This window comes from Kwoniella bestiolae, chromosome 1, assembly GCF_000512585.2.
Source record: "Kwoniella bestiolae CBS 10118 chromosome 1, complete sequence".
Classification (NCBI taxonomy): Eukaryota; Fungi; Basidiomycota; class Tremellomycetes; order Tremellales; family Cryptococcaceae; genus Kwoniella; species Kwoniella bestiolae.
This window is the reverse complement of record NC_089241.1, coordinates 7,093,295-7,106,962: the sequence shown is the minus strand read 5'-3', so window position 1 is coordinate 7,106,962 and position 13,668 is coordinate 7,093,295. Positions and strand designations below refer to the sequence as shown.

General features: G+C 46.7%; 5 protein-coding genes across 5 annotated transcripts; 3 read left to right on the top strand and 2 right to left on the bottom strand.

Moving 5' to 3' along the window:
* Positions 1–288: 288 nt before the first annotated feature.
* I302_102662 (uncharacterized protein) lies at positions 289–750 on the bottom strand (the record flags this gene model as incomplete). Its single annotated transcript, XM_019188035.1, has 1 exon — positions 289–750. One exon carries the CDS (start codon positions 748–750, stop codon positions 289–291), a length of 462 nt encoding a protein of 153 aa, XP_019050913.1.
* Positions 751–1,681: 931 nt separating this feature from the next.
* I302_102661 (uncharacterized protein) lies at positions 1,682–2,194 on the top strand (the record flags this gene model as incomplete). Its single annotated transcript, XM_019188034.1, has 2 exons — positions 1,682–1,730; positions 1,797–2,194. 2 exons carry the CDS (start codon positions 1,682–1,684, stop codon positions 2,192–2,194), a joined length of 447 nt encoding a protein of 148 aa, XP_019050912.1.
* A 959-nt stretch (positions 2,195–3,153) lies between these two features.
* On the top strand, positions 3,154–3,711 carry I302_102660 (uncharacterized protein; the record flags this gene model as incomplete). The annotated part of the gene is made up of 2 exons (XM_019188032.1): positions 3,154–3,202; positions 3,290–3,711. 2 exons carry the CDS (start codon positions 3,154–3,156, stop codon positions 3,709–3,711), a joined length of 471 nt encoding a protein of 156 aa, XP_019050910.1.
* Positions 3,712–3,880: 169 nt separating this feature from the next.
* Positions 3,881–5,124, bottom strand: I302_102659 (uncharacterized protein; the record flags this gene model as incomplete). The annotated part of the gene is made up of 8 exons (XM_065869530.1): positions 3,881–4,052; positions 4,129–4,297; positions 4,359–4,421; positions 4,514–4,609; positions 4,668–4,793; positions 4,852–4,931; positions 4,978–5,014; positions 5,070–5,124. The coding sequence occupies 8 exons, from the start codon at positions 5,122–5,124 to the stop codon at positions 3,881–3,883; spliced, it is 798 nt and encodes a 265-aa protein (XP_065725602.1).
* A 390-nt stretch (positions 5,125–5,514) lies between these two features.
* I302_102658 (uncharacterized protein) lies at positions 5,515–12,003 on the top strand (the record flags this gene model as incomplete). Its single annotated transcript, XM_065869529.1, has 27 exons — positions 5,515–5,709; positions 5,786–5,917; positions 5,980–6,090; positions 6,158–6,796; positions 6,847–6,910; positions 6,970–7,120; positions 7,179–7,321; positions 7,378–7,527; positions 7,579–8,333; positions 8,390–8,504; positions 8,560–8,586; positions 8,642–8,682; positions 8,743–8,877; positions 8,930–9,203; positions 9,263–9,698; positions 9,755–9,894; positions 9,956–10,144; positions 10,207–10,370; positions 10,425–10,498; positions 10,557–10,646; positions 10,700–10,802; positions 10,861–11,021; positions 11,093–11,166; positions 11,220–11,449; positions 11,511–11,529; positions 11,592–11,899; positions 11,971–12,003. 27 exons carry the CDS (start codon positions 5,515–5,517, stop codon positions 12,001–12,003), a joined length of 4,953 nt encoding a protein of 1,650 aa, XP_065725601.1.
* Between the last annotated feature and the right edge of the window lie 1,665 nt (positions 12,004–13,668).

Sequence of the window (13,668 nt, the reverse complement as noted above, 5' to 3'; positions counted from 1 at the left end):
GGCTTCTCATTTCAAATGGTAGATCACAAAGGAGATGATGGTTGAACATTGCTGATGAGTCGACACGTTGTGAGGTGTCAGGAAGCAACGTTGCTATTATCATGGTGAACTGTCATTGTCCTGCGGACTGTGACTTGAAGCTTAGGTGTTGGTCGTTATTGATGTCAAGGAGTGCATGTGCGATGATACCATGTATCATTTGCTATCCCTTATAAGATACGCATTGTACGGTGATACAAAATCCCCGCTATTTCTATACATATATATATATATATACACATATGTACATTACCATTCCTCATCCGAGGAAAGAGAAGGTCTAGGGGATATCCGACGTCTGATCAAAAAATCATAGACGTTGTATATTCTGCCTGCGATGTCTTTCGACAGATTCGCCAGCGCCACATCGTCAGTCCCGCAAGTAAATGGAAAACGAGTTCTGAGCTCCTGATCCCAAGGTGTTAGATCTTCGAAAGGACCACAACTACTTTTCAAGATCAATTGGGTAAAAGTCACCTTGTCATAATCATCAGGTATGAACCACCCTGGGATACTCGCCCTCACCACATTGTTTTCTGAATTACCGTGCCGATCGACCGCTGTGGCAGGCATCTCCAGAGAAATATCCCCACCAACATCGTGGACGGTCGTTTCCAGAATAGGAGGTTCTTCGGCGCGTACCAAACTGCACAGTCGAGTGCTGTTGCCTGTGTCCGCTGGGTGATAGATTACCTCATCTGCCAACAGCATTTGCCGTCTCTTTAGATCAGCTGAAGTCGCCCCTCAGGTCTGAGAGAATGGAAAGTGAGACTCACGCTGCACAATGTCATCGTAATTCAGATTCATGTTTGTTCTGTTCCACGATTCATGAGCAAAGAGGATTTATGAGCAAAAATAAACCAATAGGAAATCGAAGTTTTGTAAGAGGTGCGTCAAGTGGATCAATGTACAGTCAACAAATGAGGGTGCAGTACAGGGTGCTATCCGACTCACTGCTGTTGGCCGAAGTATCTACAAGTGTGAATCCGAATTGATTCGCCGACCGCTCTTGGCTAATCAAGTCCGATCTTTCGTTCAGATACTGTAGGCTATAGGATCGTCCTTTCAGGAGAATAACGTGTTCGGGGCCTTCAAGCAGAGTTATATAGTACCGCTCTCGTATGGTGAAACCTGGATATCCTTTGAGTGGCTGAAAGGTTGGGATTATGAGCGAATTTCTTTTCTCAAGCGTCCTTGTGGACCAAATTCCTGTTCCCACCGACCTCAGGTATATCTGAGCAAGAGTGCCTATATCCATCGATGGAATCTGGCTAGAGTCGCCTTTGGTCGAAGCATTTCGTTTTATCCTTGCTTCTTGCTTTGTGGCAAAGGGTGAAAGGGTGCTTGAACCATCTACACTGTTTCGACGCGGACATTTTTTGGTGGAGATGCATGTAGAGGGTACGGCGGTCCCGGCCAGAACATGTCAGACCTGTAAGAGATCATCATAAAAATTTTGAGAGCTCAAGGGAAGGGCTCGGAGTTAGTGAAATTTGAAAATAAACCTGCTTGAAGACATTCCAGTCTTTCAGCTTGGTCTGACTGAGGTGCGATGAATATCGCTGTACTGTAATCGTTTCTTTACCCAGTGCGATATTGATAAATTCAGAAACCTCTTGTTAAGATCACTCATACTACGATAATGTCACTCAACCCTCAACCAGAAGACATGACCATTGATCAAACGAGATGTGAGTCTCTGTCTTGCTTTCTCTTTCATAGATAACGCTAATGTGGCATTCTGCCGATGAGCCTAGCGAGATCTCCGGAGTATTGTAGGTTCGAAGCTGACGGCAATATTGCAAGTCTCGCCTCGACACTCAATATCCAAGAAAACCAACGTGTTATCATCCTGAGATTCCGGACGGATCTGGACGATGTGAGAGCCGTAAAGATTGTGGTACCTTTCTCGAACGACATAGACTACCCTGACTTGACCACTTGGGTCTCATGGGCCATGAATCACGGGGTCGAACATCCTGCCGATGCCGTTGACGGACACCTTCAAAGAGGATCAATGGTGGGATTCATTGAGACTGCCTTCCCTGATAAGTGCGAAAAGTGGAGAACCGGGTTGCAAGAGAACGCAGCAGGGTGGTTGGGGGATATGTATAACTCCGTCGTCGCTCGTGGTGATCATCTGGAGTGGCCATGACCTGGAGAGGAGTGTATGCATATCAGTCGTGTCCTGTCGTGCAATGCATCATGCGATCCGTGATGGTAATTCCGTGTGTCGAGGGATATCCCTGGTCCACCCCATTCTGAGCTGAAAAGTTTGCGAACCGGCAGTCTGAGTGGAGACCAGATGAGCGGTAGCTCAAGCCATTGGGGGCCGTTCCCGCTTAGGGTACAAGACGGTATGGGCTATCGCCGTGACACACATATGAGTTGACCGACGACAATTCCGCGATAGCACTTCCATCTCACGAGCTACTTCTGCCTCTACATCCCTCCTCATGTTTTGCCAAATTCGTCTCACATCGTCTGGTCACGGCTTTTCCCAGATTCCGAAGCTGCCCCTGAGAGTCACACGATGAACAGAGCAGCCTTGTTCGGAACCGATTGTCCAATATGGAGGTAATTTACAAAGTATTCCCGATTCGTCATACCCCTTATTCAGATAATCGCTGAATGACTCGAACAGTGAGACAACCGTGGAACTTTTCGGGATTCTCCATATCGTGTTTTCGCTTGAAATGGAAACACATTTTCAGCAGAAAGGCTTCAGTCTATTCGCGAAACAACTGGAAACGACCAACGCCTTGCGCTCTGTCAAGCTTCCTCCAATCTCTTCGCCTTGCTTAACCCACCGGCGCCCCACTATACCCCGTCGAGGTGCAGTGAAACGACAAGGGAGCAACGCAGGTGGGCAAGGTCTCGATCGTAAAGCACTTCACTTGAGAAGACAGGAATCTGATCTCGCTTGAATGGAAGTACGGGATGAATGGATATGCCTGATGTAAGCCGCTTCTTCGGGTGTTTGTGTGCGGTGGCTTTTCTCACTGATACATCTTCTTCACAAAGCATTCTTGACCTGGGGATATCTATTATTCTTGACCTAGGGATACATATTTATTTTGCCAGTATACAAATTGTCGTAATCACCTCTTTACCATGCCATCATTTCTGCAATATCACGATCAGACTAGCGATGAAATGAATTGTAAGTCCTATAATCCTTTTACACCTAAGAGAAGGTTCTGACGAAGGATCTTTCGCCCGTCAGATGAAGCTAACGACTCGCTGATAGCGGTTGAGTATGATGGACCGGGTTATGGGACGGTGGTCAGGCTAGTTTCGATTCGGAACGATGAAGCATGTCAACGAGAGATAGACATGAAGTTTCATACAATCCTGAACTCCCAGACAGGTCAGACTTTCCAAAGAGGTGTGGAACTAGTCGTACCGTTACAGATTGAAGAAAGCCATCCTGATATGGAATCATGGGTGGGATGGGCTATGATTTATGGAGCTCATGATATCAATGGGAACCAAGCATCGGTCTATAACTTTGTGGAAGACACGTTTGGATGGCTCAGCGAAGCTGACAAGATGGGGATGCTGAATGACGCTAGACATTCACTGGGACATTTGTACCGGACTAAAGTGGGGCCCTCATATCGGTTTGATGATTATGGAAGAGACGTCGGCGCAGAGGTGGATCAGTCATAGTGATAGTGGAAGGCCCCGAGAGACCCATAAGACGGTTGATGACACGGAAAAAACGAGGAGTGCTCCCGATGTAGCTCCAGTGGAAGACTCCAAAAACCAATTTGATGGGAACGCTGATGCTATGTGTGCGAGTTGGAGCAGAGTCATAGCGATTGTGATCATGTCAAATTCATGCGCTGAGAGACCGGCTTTTCACCTCTTGGACGATATCATTGAGGGAAGTTATGACCTGTACATCACCTATGTCTTCCGAAGCTTGCCTGACAGCTCCATCTGACCATTCTCCCTCCCTCCTGATTAGTCTTCCTTCTATGCCTGCCGCCGTTGAGCCTTGATAATCGCTATCATGATGGACGATGGGACAGTAAGGGTCAGAAAGTAGAACCATAGCCAGGGTAACAGCTGACATACACTCACGCTTTCAGCTCATCGCCTACCATTATGATCCCCTCTCCCGGTTCCTCTTGGCACGCTTTGCAGGCCGCCAGATATATCTCTTTTGCAGGCTTCGCAAACTCTACGTCCCAGGATAGTGTTGGTTGGTAAGTGAGAAGAGGTAGGATCTTGAGGGAATCGAGAGTTTTCACTGAGACACGAACCGGTCAGATGCATGTTAATCGGGAAGAAAGAAAGACAGATTGGCTCACGTATTCGCGGGTCAGCATTGGATATTATTGATGTCTTTATACCCATTTCACGCAACGCTTTGACTAGATACAGATCAAGGGAGGTAAGCGGATAGGACGAAAAGTCACATCCACGTCTGTGGAAGTGTAAGTCGTTCACGCAGATGAAAACTCACGACATTCGATCGTTTCTGGGAAATTCCTATACCCATGATCACTTTCGAATCTGCTCATCAGGGCTGGGCCGATTCTGCTGATATTCTCTTCGAGGTCTATACGTATTCAGATATAAGCTAGGCACATACGGGCAGATGATGCGATGACAAGTACCTCTATTGGGTGCTCCGGCCTCTAACAACGTCTGATATATGATTTTAGTCCACCACTCTTCGGGTATTAACGCTGGATCTGTGTGTTTACCGTACAGCGGCCATTTTGTATTTATTGCTTTGAACGCTATGTATCATATTCAGTCCACAACAGTTACTTAGATAAAGTAGGTATGAAAACTTACCTGGCTTGAAGGCTGCTCTGACGCTCGAGGGGGATAGATGATCAGGTGAAAGTCCACCTTTTACAGCTTCGTCATAATACCTGGCTTCAATCAGTCTGAGCAGTCTATATCTGGAATGTAACCTACTGCTCGTGTACGGGTATTTTTGGAGTGCATAGTGTATCTATAGGTAGAGAAGTCTCAGTGGTTGACTTCCCAGAGGTCAGGATGTTACTCGCCGAACACGTCAAAGAGGACCAAGCGGACTGGTTTTTTGGTACAATTTGATGACATTGTGCGTGATATCAATGATGAAGTGCTACCTATCGCACTCTTCAGATTCATGATAGGGTTTAAAACTGAACCTGGTATTGCTTCGACAGAGAGACAAGGTAGACATCTATATGCTCATTCGCCATCTGCATGGTCATCATCATCATCGTTGTTTGTTTCCATGAGAGTGAAAGTGATGATGTCATCGCATTCCATTACCGTCGGATTTAAACTTACTCGTATATCTCATGTTGATGATGATGATGTTTGTTTATTGATAAAAGATTGGATATCCTCGTCATATATCCTCTCTCCCTTCGATACCTCTTCTCATCACCATATAGCAGTGTTGCCTGCTCCTCAGACTCGCCTGTATATATACCCTACCAAAGACAAAATCGCAAATGACTCATGCCTGAGGCTAATAAAGCCCTTCAGGAAGAAGAGCTCGAAAGCCTTCGGGCTATCTATCCCGACGAATGGCATGATGTCCCTCCCAAGAAGACAGCATGGGGTACAGAATTAGATGGTGGATGGTGGGAAGTGACCATCAAGAGTATGGAAGACGAGAGAGTCAGTGTCATACTGAGAGGGAAAATGATTAGTGTGAGTGTGATCATCATGAAGGGAAGCAATATGATCAGTACACCTCCATAACTGATAACGGCAATGTGATTGCTAGGCATATCCGCAACAAGTCCCACCCTTGTCACTGAAATCACCCGAGTACCTCACCGCCAGCCATGTCCAAAACCTTCATACCCTCGTTCAGGAGAAAGCGAAATCGAAAGTAGGAGAAGCTATGATTTTTGAGGTGAGCTTTTACTGACAACCTTCAGTTGTGAGATCTGTTGATTCCTTACTTTATTTCAATAGCTCATCGATACTGTACGAGACTTCATCACCGACAATCATGCTCCTCTACCAAGTCCAGGTGATGTGAACTTGATGGAAGAGAAAGCCAGACGAGAGGAAGCTCAGAGAGCTGTAAGTACATGTTCTCTCAACATTTGTAAATGAGCTGGTTAGCTAAACTTTAGCAATGATCATCTAGGCTGAGGAAGCATCGAGGATCACAGAAGAAGAAAATAAACAGCGAGAAGAAGCGAAAACCAACAAGTACCTGCATGAGAAGATACAAGCGAATATGATACAGAAAAAGGAGACCGTTGATCAAGTGAAGCAGCAACAGGAAGAACGACGACGGCAAGAATCCCTTTCAACTTTAGACGTAGGCGATCTAGAAAGCCGATACTTAGAGCTGGACCAACCGATTACAGTGGATGGCTATGAAGGATCTTGGAAACGATGGATCTTGTTTGGTGGAAGGAAAGAAGTGCTATGGACGAATTATATGGCTGAACCCGAAATCAGCCGAAACGAAGAACAAAAAGCCCTATCCAGTAATGACTTTGTCAAAGCTTCTTCACCTTGTCTCAACGTTCAGGTTATCGACTTCGCTGCTCCGTATTATCTTGGTGTGCAAGGTATCAAGAGGATAGACGCATGTACGGTCGAAGCTTTACGAGTGAAGGAGATTAGATCTGAACACGTATTGAAGGTCTATGCAGTCAAGAGATGTAAGAGTCCCAAAGGTTGGGAGAGACTAATACTGGTGACGGAAGCGACGAGTGAAGGTGGAAGACTAAGAAGCTGGATACCCAGAGAGGGATTCGGAGAGGAATTGGCAAGAGTAAGTCGATACCCATCTGCCAAAGAACAATACTGACCACCTCTGATCAGGAATACATGTCTCAAGTTCTTCTCGGTCTCAGTGAAATACATTCTCGGAATACCACTCAGCGTCGTGAGTCCTATTCTCTTCGAAACCCCGCTCAAACAAGTGTTAAGCTAACGTATCACCAGAAATCGATCTCGATTTCACTCTTATCTCTACCGGATCCAATGGAGATAAGGTGGTCAAACTAGCTGGAACAGGCTATTCGAGGCGTATAGTTGACATGCACAGGTCTAACAACTTCTTGAGAACCAAGGTCGAGGTGATACCCGAAGAGTGGCAAGTATTTCGTTGCTCACCATTTAGATACGGCAAGTTTTTGACATCGAGTGTACAGGATATCCCCCGACGAACGTGATTCCCCTCATACATATTCCAAGCAAAGAGATCTATGGCATACCGGGCTACTGCTGCTGCAGCTAATGTATGGACCCGAGACCTTGCGGAGTTACCATAATCTGCCCACGTTGCTACAACATGGTAAGCTTATCGCTATGTGTCAGATCTTGTGGCGATGTCAAGCTGACTTGGTCCAGCACCTGGTCTTTCCGACTCGATGACCGAAATACTCTCTGGTCTTCTCAATCCCAATTCTAAGAAAAGATTAACAGCGGACGATACGTTGAGCAAGCTCAGAGCGGTCGATGACGAGACTACAAGGCGAGGATCCAGGAGGACACATAGTGGTCAGTAAACGTAATTCGTCGCATGTACATAGCGGCTGACCCCCTGTACAGGCCACGTACCTCACAACTCACGTTCAGGCGGACCGAGCGATCCCACCGCAAGTTTCCTGGGAATCTCACCTGTCAATAATCGAGGTTTATTCGGATATCTGCCCGGTACCCCTCAACCTCTTGCTCCGAGATTATCGAGATATCGAACCGACTTTGAAGAAGTCGAATTTCTTGGTAAAGGAGGATTCGGTGAAGTTGTCAAAGCTCGTAACAAGCTAGATGGACGATCATACGCCATCAAGAAAGTCAAATTACGACCTGAAGACAATGAAGCTAAAGTCTATCGAGAAGTCAACAATCTGTCACGAGTAAATCACCAACATATTGTCCGATACTACTCCTGCTGGCTGGAAGATGCCAATCCACCTCAACTCACACCTACAGCCGATGAACCCACTCCCGGACCGATACCTTCGACAGTGTCAACGGAGGAGGACATTTTCGCGCTGGACTTTGATGATGCGTCTTTCTCAAGGCGTGATCAGTCCAGGAGTGCATCTTTTCCTAGAATCAGGTTCGCCAATGAAGATGAAGATGAGGACGATGAGGAGGAGGATAGTGATGATGATGGTGAAAGCGGAAGCGAAAGCGATAGTGATGCTTCGACTGCGGCCGATCCATCCGAAATGAGAGAGAGAGGCAGATCGCTTAATATACCTATACCGCCTAAACCCTCTGCGTCCATCACGGATGCTACTACGGATGATGGCAATGTTCAGAGGATACTGTACATCCAGATGGAGTTTGTGGAAAAGGTAAATTGAACCTGTATTTTGATTGGAAGTATGATTATGGTTGACCATGGTTGTAGCAAACGCTTCGAGAAGCTATAACGGCTGGATTGACCGAAGACGAAGTTTGGAGATTGCTTAGACAAGTGCTGTCGGCATTGGCTCATATGGCCTCTCTAGGTATCGTACATCGGGGTGAGCTGTCTGCGCTATCTGCTCTTGTGAGTAAGTGACTAATCAATGATGGTAGACTTAAAACCTTCGAATATCTTGCTCGGTGAGTCAATGACACCTTGTTGTCATAATGAATCGAACGCTGATTCGCCCATTAGATGGAGATGGGAATGTGAAAATTGCAGACTTCGGGCTATCCGTGAGTAAACTCAAGCCCGAACTACTTGCATAATCGAAACCTAACATCCATTCTATCCAGACTACCGAAATGACCGCTATTGAAGTAGCTTCTGGGACAGCTGCACTTGCTGATGAGGTGGATCGTACCTCCAACATTGGTACCAGTCTGTATATCGCACCGGAAGTAGCTATATCCCGGTCATATAACGAAAAGGTGAGGACGCTTGTCACCGAGCGACGACTGGGAACGTTGACAATCTCAACAGGCCGACATGTATTCTCTTGGTATCATCTTCTTTGAGATGTGTTACTCTTTCAAGACTACAATGGAGCGGGTCCACATCCTGAATGCTGTTCGGCAGCCTTCGATAACGTTCCCACCGGGATGGCCATCTACTCTCAAGCCAAATGAGAGGGAGATAGTGACCAGGTTACTGGCGCATGATCCATCTAGAAGGTTCAGTGCTACGGACTTGCTGAGAAGTCCTCTGCTACCTTCGCCGGAGAAGAGAAAGGAGGATTGGGATGCCGCGATTATAGGTGAGTTGAGCTGGACGGTCGTAGGGGAACCTCCTCAGCTGACATGGTTCTCAATACAGAATTAACCGACCCGAAGTCGTCGCAATATCAACCTCTACTGAACGCCTTATTCGACAAATCCACCCATTCTATAGCAGACATTGACCACCGACTCGTCGATTATACATACGATAACGACTCAGATGATCAGCTGCAAGTATGGCTTACAGTAGTCGTACAGCGACTGGTCGAGCTTCTCCAACGTCATGGAGCAGTCGAAAGCTATCTACCTCTCTTGATGCCCGAAACGACTCTGCTCAATACCTTCCCCGGACTTGATCCTGTTCGATTGCTGGAACGATCTGGTCAGGTGGTGCAGCTGCCTTCATCTGATCTGCTGGCGATGGCCAGATCCGCTACTCGACGTCAAATAGAGAGGATAAAGAGATATCATGTCGGACGGAGATATATGAACGACCAGGTTGGAGGCCAGCCGCTGGACTCTGGGGAGTTGAGGTGGGTTGCGTTTGATCTGCACTCAGAAGAACCCGAGCTCATTGCGATCTTTGCAGTTTCGACATCCTCTCGCCACTGCGATCCGGAGCTGCAGAAGCGGAACTGCTAGAAGTCGTAGATAAGGTTATATCAGAGTTTAGAGGGATGAAGGGTTCTTCCTCCGTCGAATACGATTTCCACATCAGTCACGAGACAGGTCAGTCAGGTGATCAGATCTGCCATTGATGTTATGCAGCTAATAAGTATTTTACATAAAGTCTTGGAGACTATACTCAGCATAGTACCTGATCGACCTGATAAACCTCGACGAAAAGTGTTGCACGAATTCAAGAAGCTCGGTACCAGTCATCCCGTATCGAATGCTACTCATTCGAGGTCGATGTTGGGTAATATACCTGGACTGGCTAAATCGATCGTGGACGATTTGGAGCAATGTTGCATCGCCGGTAAGCAGAGCTACCACAGGTGGTCTGCGCAAAAAGTTTTGGCTGACCCCCTATTGTTGCAGATGAATTCGAGCAGGTTCGAGCAAAGCTTGAATCGCTTTTCCCCTCCTCAAAACGAAAATTGACTGCAGCGTTTGAGGACATGTCTTCTGTTATCAAACTCGCTAAATCGTTCGGTGTATCGAGAAAAATAATTTTTAGACCCACCTTGGCGAAGCATTCAGAGGTGAGATCAAACATTTTCTGATAACGCATGAATCGCTGGCTGACTAACTTACAGTTCTTCCGTGGTGGATTCATGTTTGAATGTGTGAGGAGGGGAAAACAGAAAGAGGTAGTAGCATTCGGTGGAAGGTGAGTTCTGTCTGCGAAAGAAGGATTCTTATCGAGACATCGGCTGATATGTCGGCAGGTACGACTCTCTCCTCGAGCATTTCAAGCAGCCTGCCATGCACTCCCAATCAAGACGAGTTTTCGGAGTGGGTATGACCATTGCTGTAGAGTGGGTTAACCTATGATCTTGGAACGCGCATTAGCTGATGGAAGACAATACAGTCAACTCGCTCGTATCGTGTCAAAATATGAGTCTTCGCTATCTCGACGTCTAATGGAGAAGCCAAATGAAGATGAAAGATCGTTTGGATACTGGAGTCCTGCAGTAAGTCGTCCATATATATACCTGACGACCATACCAGGTACTGACTATTGGCTTGTAGCGTTGTGATGTCTATGTCGCTGCCTTCCCGCATGTTGACCTGTCTGTCCGATTGAACGTCATTGGTGAATTGTGGAGAGCGGGGATACGAGCGGATCTGCAATATGACGATGATCGAAGTGTTGAGGATGTGGCTTTGGAATGTCAGGAACAAAATATTTTGTGAGTGACTTTTGTTTCATGCAAATGAGAGAGGCAAAATAAGATATTGATCATCGTATGCCCAATCACAGATACCTGGTCATACCTAAAGCGAGTAAGACTATCGTGAAAGTGCGAAGTATCTTGAGGAAATCGGAAGAAGAAGGTAAGTCCCAATCCATATCCAAGCTGGAATGGGTCACTGATTACAGTCATCAGTCTCTCGACACGATCTCTGCAATCATCTTCGTATAGCCATATCCGATCAGCGGCGGATCGACGCCTCATACGCATCGGCAGAAGGGTCCATCCCATCTGCTCAAGCCGCTGCTATGTCTGTGGAACCCAAGCAAGCGGAAGTCGATATCAAGCTACTTCTCCCGCCGGAACCTATGTCCTCGAAAGGGACTAAGGGTAGACCCGTCAGGAAGTTTAGGCATGGTACGAAGGTAAGTGTTCATGATGCTTGGTGAATTGTCGATTTGGTGAGGCTGATATCCACTAATACAGTCTGTATACTATGAGAAAGGTAAGTTTCAATCTGGCATGCAGGACCAACTATCAAACATTCGCTGATCCATCGATGATTAGCATCTGACTTCGCCCTTCAAACACACTCCACCCTCCCTATCTTGGGCGTCGATCTCCCTCCACCAATGCTATGTCAAATGACCCTCGATACAACTTGGATAACAGACGACGAAGCTTGGAGGTCCCTACTAGCTAAAGAAGGCATATCGACTGGAGACAGGAGGTATGCTGAGACAGTGAGAGATGCGGTGAAAGAGAGAAAGTCGGGAGGAACAGTCAATGGCACGCTTGGGTCTGGGGCCTCAGGTGGGGGCGCGGAGAAGGGGAGTAGTGCTTGGTGTTGGCTGTTCAGCGTTAGGGAGGCTAAAGTAGGTCGACGGTTCTCTCTCATTCTGTATGAGGCTAGTCGTGGAACTAACACTTTTCCCGGTACGAATAGGGTTTCCTACTGCAAATCGGAAGTATCAAATGATGGGTATCTTTGGGCATTGTCACTATTGTTTTTATCTTTTCTTGATCACATTTCCACTTCATAATCTCCGTGTCTTTACATACATAAACCCTCTCAGAACATCACCTAGTCACCTGCTTACGTCGTTACATATATTTGAGGTGATGTATACGAAGATGCATTGCTGCTCAATATCAAGCTCCTCACAAACAGGTTTTACATTGTTTATCTTCCGATCAAGTTCGCAAGGTCTAGCCTTCACGAGCAGGTCCGCGGTCATCAAAAGGAAGCTTAGCTGCGACCTTCACGAGAAGGGCAAGACAAGCGGAGAATGCTTCGCATTCGATGATCGGTGTTTCTTGAGAAAAATTCCAACGACTTACGGCTAAGTTACCCTGACTCCTAAATCGATGACTAAGGATGTACTTCCAATCATGCACTACTCTGGTGTACTGCGATACAGTACACAGATGTTTTCGACTACCTTCTCATAGCTAACTGAAAGGAGGTGAATACTCTTTGTTGTACGTCAATGGTCTTCTGAGCATCGTAGTATTGCTCACAGTGGTAGTCACAGAAAGGATGGCTGACACACTCAGAACGCTGCTCCATACGTACAGTCCTCCGGTGGCGACACAACCTATAAGATGCCCATTGCGCTGATCATCAATCCAAAACTTGGTCTTGATCTACACTTATCTCAGTTACATCCACTGAGCATACAGCAAGCGAAACGCGTAGTTTGCCATGCTGAAGATTGATAATAACACAACCATTGACGGCCTCAGTTCACCGACGCCAGAATATTCCGAGGATATTCTGAGTGCGTCACGATACTACCTCCCTTATTGAAGTTCTCCATGGTTGTCTGCTGACTGAATATACGGTTTAGGCAAATTTCACCTGGAAAAGGGAGAAGTTGCAGTGTCTTCCGAATTGTCTCGCGACGATAGGTGGCACTTGAAATCCACCTGGCGTGACAAGCTCAACGACAGGCAAAAGCGAATTTCGGAATGCGGAGTAATGAAATTTTCGGAAGACGAAGATCAATCAGCGGTGTACGCTCTTCAGGATGACCACCTCACAATAGGAATCCCTTACACAGTTTCGGTGGAAAAGCCATTCGGGTTTCTGCCTGATTACAAATCGACCAGCATGGTTTGCTTCAACCTTGACCTGATCGATGCTGAATCTGGATCTAGCAGCATCAACTGGAAGACGCCGCGCACGTTCGGCATCAAATATCTCAGAGAGAGGGGGGAACTCCAAGCGCATATACAAGGCAAATTTCGTGTCCTCGAAACATCCAGTGTGGGCCTGATTGCAAGCGATGCGTGGCTCAAAATGAAGGTTCTGCATGAACTTCTCAGGGGATCTCACTCAACCGAGGCGGCTTGATGCTCATGCAGAATTGCGAGAGTGTCTCGGGTGAACAGTTCTTATTATGAGTTCCAAGTAATACATTTTGATGAATGAAGCGTACCTTCCGCATCCACTGTTACTGGAGTGCACTGACTAGACAGCTCACATGCTTACTCCGTAAAGCCATAAGACCGCAGTTCTGGGCCTGCTTGACTGCATGAACTGGTCCCGTCTCAGCATACCGAGTTTCGTGGCTATGACTCATCACAATGGACAATTGAAGTTATGCATTGCGCTTATACCTCATATGAATTGAATACTGTA